Source organism: Barbatula barbatula, assembly GCF_947034865.1.
Source record: "Barbatula barbatula genome assembly, chromosome: 8".
NCBI lineage: Eukaryota > Metazoa > Chordata > Actinopteri > Cypriniformes > Nemacheilidae > Barbatula > Barbatula barbatula.
Genome location: NC_136771.1, coordinates 3,886,893 through 3,906,192, shown reverse-complemented (window position 1 = coordinate 3,906,192; position 19,300 = coordinate 3,886,893). Strand labels below are relative to the sequence as shown.

At 36.1% G+C, this 19,300-nt stretch overlaps 1 protein-coding gene across 1 annotated transcript; it reads right to left on the bottom strand.

The window, feature by feature from the left end:
* Positions 1 to 373: 373 nt before the first annotated feature.
* On the bottom strand, positions 374 to 18,147 carry LOC306897660 (NLR family CARD domain-containing protein 3-like). Its single transcript, XM_079462597.1, has 10 exons — positions 17,952 to 18,147; positions 13,127 to 13,174; positions 11,162 to 12,971; positions 10,496 to 10,669; positions 9,339 to 9,512; positions 8,180 to 8,353; positions 5,855 to 6,028; positions 4,719 to 4,892; positions 3,581 to 3,754; positions 374 to 1,021 (listed from the first exon to the last, which is right to left on the bottom strand). The coding sequence occupies exons 1-10, from the start codon at positions 18,082 to 18,084 to the stop codon at positions 838 to 840; spliced, it is 3,219 nt and encodes a 1,072-aa protein (XP_079318723.1). The 5' UTR covers positions 18,085 to 18,147; the 3' UTR covers positions 374 to 837.
* Between the last annotated feature and the right edge of the window lie 1,153 nt (positions 18,148 to 19,300).

Genomic DNA, 19,300 nt, shown 5'->3' with positions numbered 1-19,300 from the left:
CTCAAATATCCTACAGAATAAAAACATACATCCGTCTAAATAAGTTATTTATAATTTTTATAGAAATTGAGTTTTTAATAAAAAGGAAAAAAGAAAGCGAGATAGGAATCATCATCACTCAACAAACAACAGTAGATGAAAACTGTGCACCACAATATAAACACAATGAATATTTGGAGAATTGTTCATTATCACCTTTCACTAAATAATGATGTAATGTTAAAGGAATCATATTCTCTCTGTGTTAGATTCTCTTTAAATAACTAATGTATGTATCAGGCCAAATGATCTTTCTGTTGAAAATGTTACATTAAGTGTGTTACCTTCTGTTTTTGGAAAAGAGTTCAATCATTGTTCATTTTTTCTGTTTATTATCATGTCACCTGAATTCCAGGTTTGCTGACGTTACGCTTGGATGCAAGATCCACACGATCCACCGACTGTATACCTTCATACATGGTTTGCACATTTTATATATCATACATAGGCCTACCAATACACTGTAAATGTAGACGTATATCTGTGAAGAGTAACTCATGTTACTTTAGTGTTGAGAGAGAGATCTGCTGGGAAACAAGTTGCTTTTCAGATGTAGTGAAGTACAGACCACTGTTCAGCATCTACCTGCACGACAGACAAGTGTTTCAAGAGTTTGGTCCAGAGACTTTGTTTGAGCTAAAAAGCCCTCCACAATACAGAACTGAATGAGAGGTCAGTTAGGGGAGGAGTAGAATGAGGAGAAATGACATCAGAATTGTTGCAGAAGGAAGGTAGATGGCAAGTTGATCATTTCACAATGTAAAAAACCTCCCAATGTCAGGGCCTGTGAATTTAACCTCATAAATCGAGTTTCTCCAGTCTGTAGTTTGGATCGTCCCGTATATCAGAGAGCAGCTTCTTTCCTTTATCTCCTGCAAGATTGAGGCTCAGATCCAGTTCTCTTATGTGTGAGGGGTTTGACTTCAGAGCTGAAGCCAGATACGAACAACCGTCCTCCTCTGTCACCTTACAGTATACTAATCTACAAACACACAGAAACAGTGAAGGTGAGATGATCTGATGACCAAAACGTCTTTTAGTGCCCGAAATTGTGACCCATCCTGTGATTTCCCAGCTTAAGTCGCTAAAGGTAGTTTCAAGACGGTTTTATAGCAATAAAAATTACAACAATATGCATTTGGTGCTTATTGCTGTAAATGACACATCACAACCCAATCTTCAAGATATAGTATTCAAAATGTTTTTTATGTACATGATTAATTCAGAAATTATTTATTTTATTGACACTACATATTATTATAGCAAGATTTTATTTTTCACATTTCAAATCACTTATTTTACGTTATATTCTGTCGCTCCATCTGACAGAAAATTTCAGTTTTTCTTACGTCACATTTTTTACAATATAGGCCAAAAAATCCCAAACATTAATTTTGATTCTCTTTAATTATTTTAGTCTCAAAAACACCTGATGAATCTTGTTTCATTAGTTTCAGAAACTACTTTTTCACCATTATTAAATTAAAATAGACCATAATATTAAATCGCACAAGCAAAAATTAGGTCAGTGTGCTGCAAGGTAAGGAACTTGTGCCTTTAGCCACTTACTTCTGTCTGTGCAAATATTTTCCTAAATAATCTGCTAAAATATCAGAAACGGCTGTTCTTGCTAAGACTGAAACAGCTCTAAGTAAGTGTTGCGAACTAGGCTACCGAGTGACTCGACTTCAGTAAATGAACTTTGACACGGCATGAAGCGAGAGGAGCAGATGATGATAAACTTAAAAAGAGACTTGAAAAGACTTATCCTTGGCTGAGTCTGACAGGGAATTTTATTATTTAAAATTTTATATTACTAATAAAATGATACAGATCGTTTTTGTTAATTGAACTGGTTATTGTTGCTAAAATCAAGCTTATCGCCCATTTGTTTCAATGTTTTTATGCTTTCTGTACCTGCACATAATAATTAATGTGTCATATCACTCAATGTGAGAATCTCAGCTTTAATGTGATATGTGGCATATAGACAAGGAAAAAAATCCTTCAGCTTTAAATATGTGCTTGTCTTTAAATTTGATTTTCTCAAAAACTTGTTTTTTAGACCAAAATGTAAGAAATCTTTGACATGTCCGTACTCAGTCAGGTTCTTTACTCTGTGTAGGATGATTTTACATAGAAATTAGCAAATCACACTCAAATGACTTTTGCTGGGTTTTCAGGCAAGGTCACGGTTAGATAGATCTGACTGCTATATTTTTGTAATATAGCAGTTTTAATCATTTTAAAACCTCTATCACTTAAATCTGATGCATCACATAACTGATAATTATTCATATTTACATGCCCAAATATTCACAAGTGACAAATGTTTGGAAAGCCATTCATTTGCCAGTCATCTGCGGGTACGGTCAACAAAGATTTTTAAATGAAATCAAACATTTCTCAATCAATTAAACATTCTAAATTTTTTTAAAACATCAAACAATTTAACAATTGCTTCGTTTGTGTCCGTTTCAATTTCTCGTATGCAATTTAGGAAAAACGTCTGAGACAAAATACAACGTTATGAAGAACAAAATATTTTTATGTTTAGAATGTAAAATTGCACATTACTTAGTTTCTTTATGCTTAATGTGTTTAGGCACTTATCGCCATTTCTAAAAATCCCTTCTGATATTTACTTTTTTATTTCACAGACTCTTTTTTTGTCAGCAGGACGTTGACGGCTTGTTTTATTTTGTTTTTTGACTATAAGTGATTCCTCAGATGTAATCAGAAAGAGAATTTAATAAATCAATATGAATACATGACATTACACAGATGATCAGTTTGTTTGTTTGTTTCATTCATTCTTAATGTCATTCCAGCATCTCAGGCTATCCAAAAATTTGGAGTCGCGGGTTGCGGTTTTTTGGGCTTATTTTTAGAAACTTGGTTGCTTAATGCCAAAAATAATACGCGACTCTGTGCTTCACGTTTTTGTAGGCTGGTCAACAGTAGGCATATTTATTAAGTTAAGATTTAATCGGCGATCAATAAAGTAGCCTATCTATTTATCTATCTATCTATCTGTTTGTCCAATCAGTTCTTCTCATTCGCGCACTAGGCCTACTGCGCACGCAAGCTCATTCGTGCATCATACCTCTAACGTCACGCGGGTAAAGCTCATCGATCTGGCTAGTGCAAGTTACTTGTTACAAGTTTTTGCGATAGTAGTAGGCCTACTGTCAGGCCCACACGTCATGCTGTCAGGCCCACACATGCTGTGCACACATTTTGTGGCAGAATATTGCTTTGATATTATTATAATATTGCTTTGCTTTATTTTTATATTTTTTTTGTATATGTTATTTATTTTATTTATAAAAACCTCTCTCTTTATTATTATTAAAATATGTTTTATATTTTATTTTATATTTTATCTTTAAAAACCTCTGTCTCTGTCTCTCACGTTTTCAGATTTAGAGCAGATTACTTTAAATTCTTAGAAACTGTTTTAAGAAACTATAAACCTTCATAATTTGTGACCTCATTTAGAGATGTGCATTACATTATTACACACAGATCAGTTACATACCTCAGTGTCTCCAGTCTACAGTTTGGGCTCTTCAGTCCATCAGAGATCAGCTTCACTCCTGAATCCTGTAGATTATTGTTACTCATGTCCAGTTCTCTCAGAGGAGAGTTTGATGACTGTAGAGCTGATGATACACTTTCACAGCACTCAGCAGTGAGATCACACTTTATCAATCTAAACAGAGAATAGAAACAGAGTGTCTGTGTGAGGAGGAACATATTCTCTTTTGGCTTTTTGTCTGTTTTTCATTTTTATTAGACAAGATCTCAACAATCTCACAAACTGAGCTCAGATAAAGTCTGCAAACACAAATCAACACTATTGAAGATTTTAATATGAACTCAAACATTTCTCATCAAATTAATCAAAAACAGATTATTTCTGATAATCTACATTCATTTTACACATTACCTTCATACAATTCAACAATTGCTTTGCTTGAATCTGTTTCTATTTCTATTGCAGATTACTTGTGTAGATTTATTTCTTTATGCTTAATGTGTTTTGGCACTGCTCCTCTGCACGGATGAATCTGATCATATGGGTTGACAGAAGTCACTGCACCATGATCACACGCATCATCATGACAGTATGAAGAACGTCCTACTAGTTATACAAAGTAATTTGAACAAGTACTAAACCTTCTGCTTTTGATGTGAAGCAATGAAATAAAGGTTTTTAAATAAATCTTAAAAATAAATCTCCTGTTCAGAAGAAAAAACATCTCAGTGTCAGTCTTCAGTCCTTTTGAACTTCTCGCCGTTTCTCGAAATCCCTGCTGATATTTACTTGTTTATTTCACACACTGTCACTTTGTCTTTTTGACAGCAGGACGTTGACGCCTTGTTTTATGTATTTTGATTATAAGTGATTCCTCAGATGTAATCAGAAAATGAACGAATAAATCAATATGAATACATGACATTACACAGATAATCAGTTTGTTGGTTTCATTCATTCTTAACGTCATTCCAGCATCTCAGGCTATTCATGCCGACACAGAACATCAAGAGTTTCCAGATTTAGAGCAGATTACTTTAAATTCTTAAAAACTGTTTTAAGAAATTATAAACCTTCATAATTTGTGACCTCATTTAGAGATGTGCATTACATTATTACACACAGATCAGTTAAATACCTCAGTGTCTCCAGTCTACAGTTTGGGCTCTTCAGTCCATCAGAGATCAGCTTCACTCCTGAATCCTGTAGATTATTGACACTCATGTCCAGTTCTCTCAGAGGAGAGTTTGATGACTGTAGAGCTGATGATACACTTTCACAGCACTCAGCAGTGAGACCACAGCGGCTCAATCTAAACAGAGAACAGAAACAAAGTGTCTGTGTGAGGAACATATTCTCTTTTGGCTTTTTGTCTGTTTTTCATTTTTATTAGACAAGATCTCAACAATCTCACAAACTGAGCTCAGATAAAGTCTGCAAACACAAATCAACACTATTGAAGATTTTAATATGAACTCAAACATTTCTCATCAAATTAATCAAAAACAGATTATTTCAGATAATCTACATTCATTTTAAACAATACCTTCATACAACTCAACAATTGCTTTGCTTGAATCTGTTTCTATTTCTATTGCAGATTACTTGTGTACATTTTTTCTTTATGCTTAATGTGTTTTGGCACAGTTCCTCTGCACGGATGAATCTGATCATATGGGTTGACAGTAGTCACTGCACCATGATCACACGCATCAACATGACAGTATGAAGAACGTCCTACAAGTTATGCAAAGTAATTTGAACAAGTAATAAACCTTCCTGCTTTTGATGTGAAGCAATGAAATAAACATTTTTAAATCAATCTGAAAATAAATCTCCTGTTCAGAAGAAAACACATTTCAGTGTCAGTCTTCAGTCCTTTTGAACTTCTCGCCGTTTCTCAAAATCCCTGCTGATATTTACTTGTTTATTTACAGACTCTGTCACTTTGTCTTTTTGACAGCAGGACGTTGACGGCTTGTTTTATGTTTTTTGACTTTAAGTGATTCCTCAGATGTAATCAGAAAGAGAATTTAATAAATCAATATGAATACATGACATTACACAGATGATCAGTTTGTTGGTTTCATTCATTCTTAACGTCATTCCAGCATCTCAGGCTATTCATGCCGACACAGAACATCAAAAGTTTCCAGATTTAGAGCAGATTACTTCAAATTCTTAAAAACTGTTTTAAGAAATTATAAACCTTCATAATTTGTGACCTCATTTAGAGATGTGCATTACATTTTTACACACAGATCAGTTACATACCTCAGTGTCTCCAGTCTACAGTTTGGGCTCTTCAGTCCATCAGAGATCAGCTTCACTCCTGAATCCTGTAGATTATTGTTACTCATGTCCAGTTCTCTCAGAGGAGAGTTTGATGACTGTAGAGCTGATGATACACTTTCACAGCACTCAGAAGTGAGATCACACTTTATCAATCTAAACAGAGAACAGAAACAAAGTGTCTGTGTGAGGAACATATTCTCTTTTGGATTTTTGTCTGTTTTTCAGTTGATGGTCAGAATTGTCACATTTCTTTAAGAGAAGATCTCAACAATCTCACAAACTGAGCTCAGATAAAGTCTGCAAACACAAATCAACGCTGTTGAAGATTTTAATATGAACTCAAACATTTCTCATCAAATGAATCAAAAATAGGTTATTTCAGATAATCTACATTCATTTTAAACAGTACCTTCATACAACTCAACAATTGCTTTGTTTGTATCTGTTTCTATTTCTATTGCAGATTACTTGTGTAGATTTATTTCTTTATGCTTAATGTGTTTTGGCACTGCTCCTCTGCACGGATGAATCTGATCGTATGGGTTGACAGTAGTCACTGCACCATGATCACACGCATCAACATGACAGTATGAAGTATGTCCTACAAGTTATACAAAGTAATTTGAACAATTAATAAACCTTCTGCTTTTGATGTGAAGCAATGAAATAAAGGTTTTTAAATAAATCTTAAAATTAAATCTCCTGTTCAGAAGAAAACACATTTCAGTTTCAGTCTTCAGTCCTTTTGAACTTCTCGCCGTTTCTCAAAATCCCTGCTGATATTTACTTGTTTATTTCACAGACTGTCACTTTGTCTTGTTGACAGCAGGACGTTGACGCCTTGTTTTATGGTTTTTTACTTTAAGTGATTCCTCAGATGTAATCAGAAAATGAACGAATAAATCAATATGAATAAATGACATTACACAGATAATCAGTTTGTTTGTTTCATTCATTCTTAAGGTCATTCCAGCATCTCAGGCTATTCATGCCGACACAGATCATCAAACATTTCCAGATTTAGAGCAGATAACTTTAAATTCTTAAAAACTGTTTTAAGAAACTATAAACCTTCATAATTTGTGACCTCTATTTTATTGCAGTTGGAGATGTGCATTACGTTATTACACACAGATCAGTTACATACCTCAGTGTCTCCAGTCTACAGTTTGGGCTCTTCAGTCCATCAGAGATCAGCTTCACTCCTGAATCCTGTAGATTATTGTTACTCATGTCCAGTTCTCTCAGAGGAGAGTTTGATGACTGTAGAGCTGATGATACACTTTCACAGCACTCAGCAGTGAGATCACACTTTCTCAATCTAAACAGAGAACAGAAACAAAGTGTCTGTGTGAGGAAAATATTCTCTTTTGGATTTTTGTCTGTTTTTCATTTGATGGTTAGATTTGTCACATTTGTATTAGAGAAGATCTCAACAATCTCACAAACTGAGCTCAGATAAAGTCTGCAAACACAAATCAACACTGTTGAAGATTTTAATATGAACTCAAACATTTTTCATCAAATGAATCAAAAACAGATTATTTCAGATAATCTACATTCATTTTACACAATACCTTCATACAATTCAACAATTGCTTTGTTTGTATCTGTTTCTATTTCTATTGCAGATTACTTGTGTAGATTTATTTCTTTATGCTTAGTGTGTTTTGGCACTGCTCCTCTGCACGGATGAATCTGATCGTATGGGTTGACAGAAGTCACTGCACCATGATCACACGCATCAACATGACAGTATGAAGAACGTCCTACAAGTTATACAAAGTAATTTGAACAAGTAATAAACCTTCTGCTTTTGATGTGAAGCAATGAAATAAAGGTTTTTAAATAAATCTTAAAAATAAATCTCCTGTTCAGAAGAAAACACATCTCATTGTCAGTCTTCAGTCCTTTTGAACTTCTCGCCGTTTCTCAAAATCCCTGCTGATATTTACTTGTGTATTTCACACACTGTCACTTTGTCTTTTTGACAGCAGGACGTTGACGCCTTGTTTTATGTATTTTGACTATAAGTGATTCCTCAGATGTAATCAGAAAATGAACGAATAAATCAATATGAATACATGACATTACACAGATGATCAGTTTGTTGGTTTCATTCATTCTTAACGTCATTCCAGCATCTCAGGCTATTCATGCCGACACAGATCATCAAACGTTTCCAGATTCAGAGCAGATAACTTTAAATTCTTAAAAACTGTTTTAAGAAATTGTAAACCTTCATAATTTGTGACCTCATTTAGAGATGTGCATTACATTATTACACACAGATCAGTTAAATACCTCAATGTCTCCAGTCTACAGTTTGGGCTCTTCAGTCCATCAGAGATCAGCTTCACTCCTGAATCCTGTAGATTATTGTGACTCATGTCCAGTTCTCTCAGAGGAGAGTTTGATGACTGTAGAGCTGATGATACACTTTCACAGCACTCAGCAGTGAGATTACAGTGGCTCAATCTAAACAGAGAACAGAAACAAAGTGTCTGTGTGAGGAACATATTCTCTTTTGGCTTTTTGTTGTCTGTTTTTCAGTTGATGGTCAGAATTGTCACATTTCTTTAAGAGAAGATCTCAACAATCTCACAAACTGAGCTCAGATCAAGTCTGCAATCACAAATCAACACTATTGAAGATTTTAATATGAACTCAAACATTTCTCATCAAATGAATCAAAAACAAATTATTTCTGATAATCTACATTCATTTTACACATTACCTTCATATAACTCAACAATTGCTTTGTTTGTATCTGTTTCTATTTCTATTGCAGATTACTTGTGTACATTTTTTCTTTATGCTTAATGTGTTTTGGCACAGTTCCTCTGCACGGATGAATCTGATCGTATGGGTTGACAGTAGTCACTGCACCATGATCACACGCATCATCATGACAGTATGAAGAGCGTCCTACTAGTTATAGAAAGTAATTTGAACAAGTACTAAACCTTCTGCTTTTGATGTGAAGCAATGAAATAAACATTTTTAAATCAATCTGAAAATAAATCTCCTGTTCAGAAGAAAACACATCTCAGTGTCAGTCTTCAGTCCTTTTGAACTTCTCGCCGTTTCTCAAAATCCCTGCTGATATTTACTTGTTTATTTCACACACTGTCACTTTGTCTTTTTGACAGCAGGACGTTGACGCCTTGTTTTATGTTTTTTGACTATAAGTGATTCCTCAGATGTAATCAGAAAGAGAATTTAATAAATCAATATGAATAAATGACATTACACAGATGATCAGTTTGTTTGTTTCATTCATTCTTAACGTCATTCCAGCATCTCAGGCTATTCATGCCGACACAGAACATCAAACGTTTCCAGATTTAGAGCAAATAACTTTACATTTTTAAAAACTGTTTTAGGAAACTATAAACCTTCATAATCTGTGACCTCATTTAGAGATGTGCATTACATTATTACACACAGATCAGTTAAATACCTCAGTGTCTCCAGTCTACAGTTTGGGCTCTTCAGTCCATCAGAGATCAGCTTCACTCCTGAATCCTGTAGATTATTGTTACTCATGTCCAGTTCTCTCAGAGGAGAGTTTGATGACTGTAGAGCTGATGATACACTTTCACAGCACTCAGAAGTGAGATTACAGTGGCTCAATCTAAACAGAGAACAGAAACAAAGTGTCTGTGTGAGGAAAATATTCTCTTTTGGCTTTTTGTCAGTTTTTCAGTTGATGGTCAGAATTGTCAAATGTTTATTAGAGAAGATCTCAACAATCTCACAAACTGAGCTCAGATAAAGTCTGCAATCACAAATCAACACTATTGAAGATTTTAATATGAACTCAAACATTTCTCATCAAATTAATAAAAAACAGATTATTTCTGATAATCTACATTCATTTTACACAATACCTTCATACAATTCAACAATTGCTTTGCTTGAATCTGTTTCTATTTCTATTGCAGATTACTTGTGTAGATTTATTTCTTTATGCTTAATGTGTTTTGGCACTGCTCCTCTGCACGGATGAATCTGATCGTATGGGTTGACAGAAGTCACTGCACCATGATCACACGCATCAACATGACAGTATGAAGAACGTCCTACAAGTTATACAAAGTAATTTGAACAAGTAATAAACCTTCTGCTTTTGATGTGAAGCAATGAAATAAAGGTTTTTAAATAAATCTTAAAAATAAATCTCCTGTTCAGAAGAAAACACATCTCATTGTCAGTCTTCAGTCTTTTTGAACTTCTCGCCGTTTCTCAAAATCCCTGCTGATATTTACTTGTTTATTTCTTAGACTCTGTCACTTTGTCTTTTTGACAGCAGGACGTTGACGGCTTGTTTTATGTTTTTTGACTATAAGTGATTCCTCAGATGTAATCAGAAAGAGAATTTAATAAATCAATATGAATACATGACATTACACAGATAATCAGTTTGTTTGTTTCATTCATTCTTAACGTCATTCCAGCATCTCAGGCTATTCATGCCGACACAGAACATCAAAAGTTTCCAGATTTAGAGCAGATTACTTTAAATTCTTAACTGTTTTAAGAAACTATAAACCTTCATAATTTGTGACCTCATTTAGAGATGTGCATTACATTTTTACACACAGATCAGTTACATACCTCAGTGTCTCCAGTCTACAGTTTGGGCTCTTCAGTCCATCAGAGATCAGCTTCACTCCTGAATCCTGTAGATTATTGTCCCTCATGTCCAGTTCTCTCAGAGGAGAGTTTGATGACTGTAGAGCTGATGATACACTTTCACAGCACTCAGCAGTGAGATCACAGCCGGACAATCTAAACAGAGAACAGAAACAAAGTGTCTGTGTGAGGAACATATTCTCTTTTTGTTGTCTGTTTTTCCTTTGATGGTCAGAATTGTCACATTTCTTTAAGAGAAGATCTCAACAATCTCACAAACTGAGCTCAGATAAAGTCTGCAAACACAAATCAACACTATTGAAGATTTTAATATGAACTCAAACATTTCTCATCAAATGAATCAAAAACAGATTATTTCAGATAATCTACATTCATTTTAAACAATACCTTCATACAATTCAACAATTGCTTTGTTTGTATCTGTTTCTATTTCTATTGCAGATCTAATATGCAAGTAGTTCATGAGATGCAGGTGTGCAGACACCCACAAGTCAGAATTTGATGACAATGCCCTCGTGTTGAGAGGTGTGGAGGCAGATATATATACAAAATGTTACAACTGCTTGGTATGAATTAAACATCTAAATTGTTAAAAATCCAATATGCTGTTTATTAAAAAAGACTCACATGGCTTTTCTGCAGCATCTCACAGCTGGGATTAGTCTCATGTAGTTGGCAGGTGATGTGTTGTACATCGTCATGTTGAACTCATCCATCACCTCCTCTGATATCAGTAGTATGTAAGACAACACTGAACACATTGAAGCTGAGAGTTCTCTTCCTGAATTTCTGCATGAACTCCGGTATCTCTGGATTTCCTCGTGTAATGATTTATCCTTTAGCTCTAGTAGGCAGTAATGCAGGTTTACTGAAGCTTCAGCTGTGATGTTGTGGTTTAGTAATTGTTTAATGTGTTCTTTAACTTTTGTGATGCTCTTTGCCCTGTTCTCAGCCATAGGAAACAAGCCATTCAACAATTTCTGATTGGATTCCAGAGAAATGCCCAGAAGAAACCTCAAGAAAAGGTCTAAATGTCCTCTCTCACTCCGCATTGCTTTATCAACAGCATTGTTGAGTAATTCATGCAAAGTTATTTTTTTCAGGGACTTTTTAAAGAAGAACTGCCATTTACTGTTGAAGAAAAATTCAAGCTCCTTCAGGTTCTTGTTCATGTAACTGAGGAACACATGTAGCGCAGCGAGGAACTCTTGAACGCTCAGATGCACAAAGCAGAAAGCCTTTCTCTCATGAAGTCCAGCTTCTTTCTTAAAGATCTCGGTGAGCATTCCTGTGGATTCAGTGTCTTCACTCACATCAATACCACACTTTTTCAGTTCCTCCTCATAGAACATTGTGTTTTCATTCTTTAGTTGTTCAAAGGCAAGCTTGGCCAATTTTAAAACCATTGATTTATTTGAATCCAACAACTTTTTACAGTCCCTTTCAACTTTTGCATCATGTTTTGTGTTCTTCATGTTCATCTGTATCAGAAAGAAGTGAATGTACATTTCAGTGAGTGTTGTGGGAATGTCATCTGTGTTGTTCTCAATGAGAGTTTTCAGAAGAACAATAGCTGTGATCCAACAGAACACAGGAATGTGACACATGATGTAGAGACTACGAGATGTCTCGATGTGTGAGATAATTCTGGAAGCCTGAGACTCATCTTTGATTCTCTTTCTGAAGTATTCTTCCTTCTGTTGGTCAGTGAATCCTCGCACCTCTGTGAATAAACCTACATACTCTGAAGGGATTTGATTGGCTGCTGCTGGTCGTGAGGTCACCCAGACAAGAGCTGATGGAAGCAGATGACCTCTGACCAAATTTGTGAACAATTCATCCACAGTTGATTTTTCATCGACATCAGTCACCATTTCACTTTTAAAATTGAAAGGCAGTCGACTCTCATCAAGTCCATCAAAGATAAATGCAAGATTAGACTTCTTATATAAATGAGTTGTTTCCAATTTTTTCAGTTCAGGATCAAATTTACTCAGAAACTGATGCATACTGATCTTTTCTTCTTTAATCAAATTGATTTCTCTGAATGGAAGCAGGAACATGGCGTCTATATCCTGATTGGCGTTTCCTTCAGCCCAGTCCAGAATGAACTTGTGCACGGAGACGGTTTTTCCAATGCCAGCGATGCCTTTGGTCAATACAATCTTTCTCTTTGTTGTGTTTTGTCTCAATGAACTTAAGATATCATTGCAGTTGATTGGTCTGTCCTCTTGTGTTTTGCTTTTAAAAGCTTCATCAATCTGTAGAATCTCATGTTCTTCATTCACTCCTTTAATATCTCCCTCTGTGATGAAGAGCTCTGTGTAAACATCCTTAAGATAAGCTTCTTCTTCCTTTTTGACATTAGAAATATGCTCTGCTTTGTCCTTCATGTTAGATTTGTGACTTTTCAAAAAATCTTGCAGCAATAAATCATCTGTTAAAGGAACAGAGAAAAGATGAAGGAGCACAACCATTTTACAAATCAGCATTTACTGGTTTGGGTATTTCAATGTATGATCTTTTTATTTAGTTTAATTATACCCAGTGCCAAAATAATTTATCAGATAGCTGTAAAGACGGCTGATGCACCTTGTATTTCTGTGTGTTTTCCAGCAGTCTCTGAGGATTCTTGTTGCTCTGTGAAGAGGAAAGGAGAATACAGAATGGATTACAATATAAAATAATGAGGGAGAGATGGTTGCGAAGCGTTAATTATTCAAATAATTTGGATAACAAGTTGTTTCAGGTTATAACAATAATATATTTGGGTGTATATATATATATATATGCATTTTAAAGTGTCTTAACATGCAAGTGTCACAGCATTTATGCTAGCAAGTGGAGGTTTTGGCTAAAAAGCTTTAAGGGATACTTCACACATAAAAATAAAATCTGTTATCATTTACTCACCTTTGAGTTGTTCCAAATCTGTATAAATGTATTTGTTCTGATGAACACAGATATTAAGAAGAATGCTTATAACCAGACAGATTTTGCCCCCCATTTGCCCCCCATTTTGCCCCCCATTGACCCCCCAAAAATACAATGGTAGTCAAAAGTGACCCAAACTGTTTGGTGTCCTACATTCTTCAAAATATCTTCTTTTGTGTTCAAAAAAACAAAAAAAATATTTGTCCTTCTATGGTAGTCAGTGGGGGGCAAGCAGGGGCGTAGCATATTTAGAAACAGGGGATTCTGTCCCCGCACTATTTTGACCCACTGCCTTTATTTCAGCCGGTGTTAAGTTGTTTGTTTCATAGACTTGAATCACTTTTGAATTAACATTCGGCCGATCACAAGCTGAATCCCATCACGGGAGCGTCTGCCAGGGCCTTCAAATCTACTGATGGGAGTTGTGCTCATTATTTCCTTTATTCACTTCTTTGCTGTTTTGGCAGTTTGGGAAAAGCAGAGGACAATTCCTTACGTCCTTTTCTCAAGCACACACTGTAATTATGTGTTATGTTGCGAAAACACTAATCACCTGATCAAATTTACACGTGATGATTTGAAAATATGCAAACAATGCGACGTGACAAGAACAAGGCATGCGACGTGTCACATCACGCAGAGTGATCTCTTCGTTCTTTGGATGAAAACATCTGCTAAATTAGTAAATGCATAAGTTATTATTGGGTTCTTTAACCGGCCTATAGGAAAGGCGGCTGTCACGTCACTCACTGACAGAGAGAGAGAGAGGAGGATAGTAACTCAACCTCTCCAGAATGTATACAGGTGAGATTTGACTATTGAGGAAGTGTTTTCTTAATTGTGACTACTTCTCAATATTTTGCAATATATATATTCATTTTATGTTCAAATTGTTAAATAAAATTTGTTATATGGTGAAGGCAGTGAGTTTCTATTTGCTATCATGGCTTTTTACAATATTTCTACTAGGGACAGTGGCGGTTCTACATTGAATTGCACCCCGGGCGAGAACATCTTTGAGGGCCCCCCCCCCCCCTCGAAAAAACTAAATTATGTCATATTTTTCTTGACCTAAACTACAGTGGTACAAATTGAATTTGTCATTAAAATGTAATTGTACCACTGTAGTTGAGGTCAAGAAAAGTATACATGACATTGTTATAAATTTAACAATTTGAAAGAGTATTAACACTTAATGATATTTTACTGACATTCAATTTGTACCACTGGAAAAAAAAGTGGTCAGAAAAATATTCATGACAGTTATAATGGCCTCATGACAGCCAATGTCAAAACCAACAGAAGTACAGAAGTGTCCCCGTTTCTCAGTCTCTAATACAATATGGTTAGATGCCGAAACACCAGCTAAGTAGTGTCTTACATTCAATTATTAATCTGCTATGTCATGTTTTTATGACAATTATGACAGGTTAAGATGTATTGGTTAATGTAAAGTTGTCAACAAAGACCTCAAACAAACAATATTTGCATTAAAAATGTCATAATTGAGCGAATGACACTTAATGACAGTTGTCATAAACATGCATAAAACCTTCATATTCATGACATGTGTGATGTAGCAAATAAATAGCACAGGTTATGTTCGTCATAGAAACTAGCTACAGATTGGAAAATTCTGTTTGCTCATTACGGGACCTTACGTTAACCCAACTAATGGAAATAAATAATAATAACTGAACTTGTAACAGTTTTGTTGCAAAGCACAATATTATGGTGAAATTAGATATCGTGTTTGTTGACTTAAAACCAAAATTGTTGTTTAAGTGTTGTCAGCTACCTGCCCTGCGCAGGCCTCGAACCAGCGTCTGTCCGAATGAGAGTCGGGCGCTCTAACTGTGTGTTCACACCGAGCGCGAATGAGGCGTCAAGCGCGAGTGATTTACATGTTAAGTCAATGCAAAGACGCGATAGACGCGCTTGCGGCGCGAATAGCGCGAATGAGGCGGCGCGAATGACGCGAATGGCGCGAATGGCGCGAGTTGAAAAATCTGAACTTTGGCGAAAATTCGCGCCGCGTTAACCAATCAGGCGCCTGCTTGAGTAGTGACGTAGACGACGTAGCTAGCAGAGGCAGAAATAAAAAATGGAGGACAAGCTCATCTCAGTGTGTGGACACCCGGAGCTATATGATACGTGTTCATAAAAATAGGAATAAAAAGGATCTTGCTTGGAAGAAAGTGAGTGAGGAGGTCGGAGAATCCGGTAAATTGTAAAAACATTTTCGTGAAGCGAATTTCACTCGCGAATGACGCGAATAGCGCGAATGACGCGAATGAAGCGAATGACGCGAATGAAGCGAGTAAACACAAAATGTTCAAGCGTCAAACTACTCGCGAATAGCACGTTTTTGACGCCTCATTCGCGCTCTATGTGAACACACAGTAACGACTAGGCTAAACACCGCAGTGTCATTTCACACAACAGGGCAACATCGATACACTAATCATAACACAGAGAGAACATTATAGTTGCCTACCTTTATCTTTTCAGCATACAGGGGCGCCAATTTGCCAATTCCCCACACAATGAATGAATAGATAATAGATAACCGGCGGATAATAAGATTATTAATAGATAATAAGATTTGCGGCGGCCCAGAGTTTCTTTTACTGCTCGTGCCGGTGCCGCCCCCCACGTGACATGAAAAAATGCCGCCCCGGGCGACTGCCCGGTTCCCCCGTGCCTAAAACCGCCACTGACTAGGGTGTTCTAAAATGCCAACTGGCATTCTATATAGAATTAATTATATGAATATAATATAGAATATTTATTATATGAACATTTATTATATGAACATGTCCCGTAAAAGCAGAGGCCTCGTTCTTGTCACGTCGCATTGTTCGCATAATTTCAAATCACGTTGTCATGATTCTCGTGGTGAGACACGGAGAGAGGACCCAGGTGCAGACAGCGGGTAAGGGGTTAACAGATAATTTAATAAATAATAAACCAAAGACCCACGTGGGGGTAACATAACATGACAACATAATAACATGACAAGACAGGACTAAAACTAACTACACTTAAATGAACTCTTGACATTAACTACAAATAACTGACCTGACAAGACATGAACTCACCAACCAAATCACAATGAACCAGCACAAGACAGAAGACACAAGGGCATTAAATAAGGGACCAAATCAAGAGGGGAACAGGTGAAGGGCATTAATCAATAACGAGGGTAACGAGAGGATGGGAACAATGACGGAGACCGGGGAGAGAGTATGAAAGGATTAGTATTCAAGGAAAGGTGGGGAGGAGCAGGAATACACGCAGAAGCAAGCAAGAAGAAGATGTGGTATCCAGAATGAGGCTAGGACATACAGGATTAAACAGAACATTAGTTACCATGAAAAAGCATGTTGATGGAATGTGTGAATATTGTAATAGTCAAGAGACCATAGAGCATGTAATTATGTTTTGTCCTGAGTACCATCAAGCCAGACAAAGATTTATCTCACAACTTGGGGAAATCCAGATGACATTAAATTTGAATGATATACTGCAAAGAGAATCAGGTGAAATTTGTTTTTCCTTTTTGTTTTCTTTCTTGAAGGTAACTGGGTTATTTAAAAGAATTTAGGAAAGTGTAGGATGACCATTTGATCCACACTCCAGTCCAGATGGTGGCGGTAATGCACCAAAAAGCTGGTTGCCAACCGCCATATAAAAAAAAAAGAAAGAAAAAAAAAAGAGAGTATGGAAGGCCATAAGAACAATAATTGTCTCTCTCCACATTTAACATGAGGTTCTGTCATGATCCTGCCACTAAACCAAGAGAAACATGACATGATGCGGCAGAATCATGACACACGTGTCACGTTTGATCGAGTGGTTCGTGTTTTGGCAACATAACACGTTAGAAAAGGAAATAAGGAATTGTCCTATGTGGATAATTTGTTTGGCCTTTGAGGGTCACATCACCTGACACGTGCCCCCTCCCACACTTTTAAAATGGCTGCTACGCCCCTGGGGCGAGATCTGTTTGGTTATAAGCATTCTTCCACATATCTCAATTTATACAGATTTGTAACAACTCGAAGGTGAGTAAATGATGACAGAAGTATCCCTCCAAAAATGTAAATTCTGCCAAGATAGAGTAACAGTGTTTACAGTATGTATTACAAATCTGTTTCTTAGAAGATAAAAAAGTTAGTATTTGATGATAATGAAATACTAATGAGATTCGGGAAAATATTTAGTTTTTCCCTCAACTCTTTGAAATTAAAAATGTACAGAAATGACAGAATCACCCATAACTCAATATATCTATTGTCATATTGTCTTTGTCTCGTCGGTCTTCAAACAGTTTCTGCTTTTTTACTGACATCTTACTGACTTTCTGACTAGAGTTTTTCCATGAGAAACACAAACATATGATAAGCTGATATCACTCATTTACTGGTAATAAAATACTGTGGACTTATCTTTATGACTCAGAAACACTTCTTCACATTACCTGCAGGCTTTGAGATGTAGTTGATGTTTAGTGCTGATATGGTGTTTCTAGAAAGTACCGGCGCATTTAAAGTTGCACTTCTATCAGCTTTCATTTCAACATTGAGTCCCGTGCTAGAAGAAGAGCTCTCCATCTGGACTGCAGAAAATTGTATTATATTCAAAGAGAATTATTTGCTTGAGAATATTCTTTATGTTCCTTTTACTTGTTTACTGACTGAAATTGGTCTTTCTGGTAAAACAAATTTGAAATGAATCTCTAGAAACAATCTACTTTAATATAGTTCAGTAACGTTGTTGTTATATTTACTAAGCATTACAAATGTAGGAATTTGTGGATCTTTCTCCTGTCATGTTGAACAGAGAAACTTAAATTCCTTTCACTTTGCTTTTATATACTAAGACTGTGGGTGTGTTATCTCAGAAAACAGGAACACAACTGAAACTGTTTTTCGGGATCTAAACACTGTGACACACAGTTTCTAAACGGATGGGGTTGTAAGTAACTGAAAACTGCTTGCACTGACATGAAATACAGCAAGAATGTGATATTTCATTTGATATTTCACTGGCTCAAGACAAAGAGTCGAGTTAATATTTACATTTTCTCTTCTGTTAAGTTAAAACGAGACACAAACTGTTGAAATATAGCCCTGACATACAGTAATGTGACATTATTGACTTCAATGTGTGATTCAACTCAATTGTGTCTTTAATTTAGATTTAAACTAGTGAGTGAGTGTGTCTGACCCCAAAAGAGTATCAGGAAGGCTATTGCAGAGTTTAGGTGTTATATTATATATATGTTGGGGTCAGTTGTGGCCGTTGGGCTTGTGATCGGAATGTTGCTGGTTCGAATCTCAGTGCAAGCAGGTAATGGCTGAAGGGCCTTTGAGCAAGGCACCTAACCCCTGATTGCTCTGCAGTAATGTGCAACTGTAAAAACTACTTGTAAGTCGCTTTGGATAAAAGCGTCTGCCAAATGAATAAATGTAAATGTAAATATGTTATTAGCTTTCCTGTAGCTTATGCGGGCATTGCCTTAACAACACAAGGTTGTGGGTTCGACCCAGGGGATTGCAGATACCTATGTAAAATGTATAGGATAATGCAATGTAAATCGCTTTAATAAAAGCGTCTGCCAAATGCCTAAATGTATATACAGTATGAGAATGCACTACCCCTTTGGTGGATTTTGTTATCCTTGGTGCTATCAAAAGTCCAGAGATTTGTGATCTTAAAGAGCGTGATGAGTTGTATCATGATGAAACACATACATGTATATACATGCAAATTATAGTAATGTGGGCTGTAGCATGATAGGAGCTCTGTTTGATAAGCAGGAGCTTA

Excerpts from the sequence above, each read along its gene's own strand:
- LOC306897660 (XM_079462597.1), bottom strand. The coding sequence starts at position 18,084 with ATGGAGAGCTCTTCTTCTAGCACGGGACTCAATGTTGAAATGAAAGCT. Across the intron at positions 9,513-10,495 it reads TGTAGACTGGAGACACTGAG|ATTGAGCCACTGTAATCTCA; the intron begins GTATGTAACTGA and ends TTCTCTGTTTAG. Across the intron at positions 8,354-9,338 it reads TGTAGACTGGAGACACTGAG|ATTGAGCCACTGTAATCTCA; the intron begins GTATTTAACTGA and ends TTCTCTGTTTAG.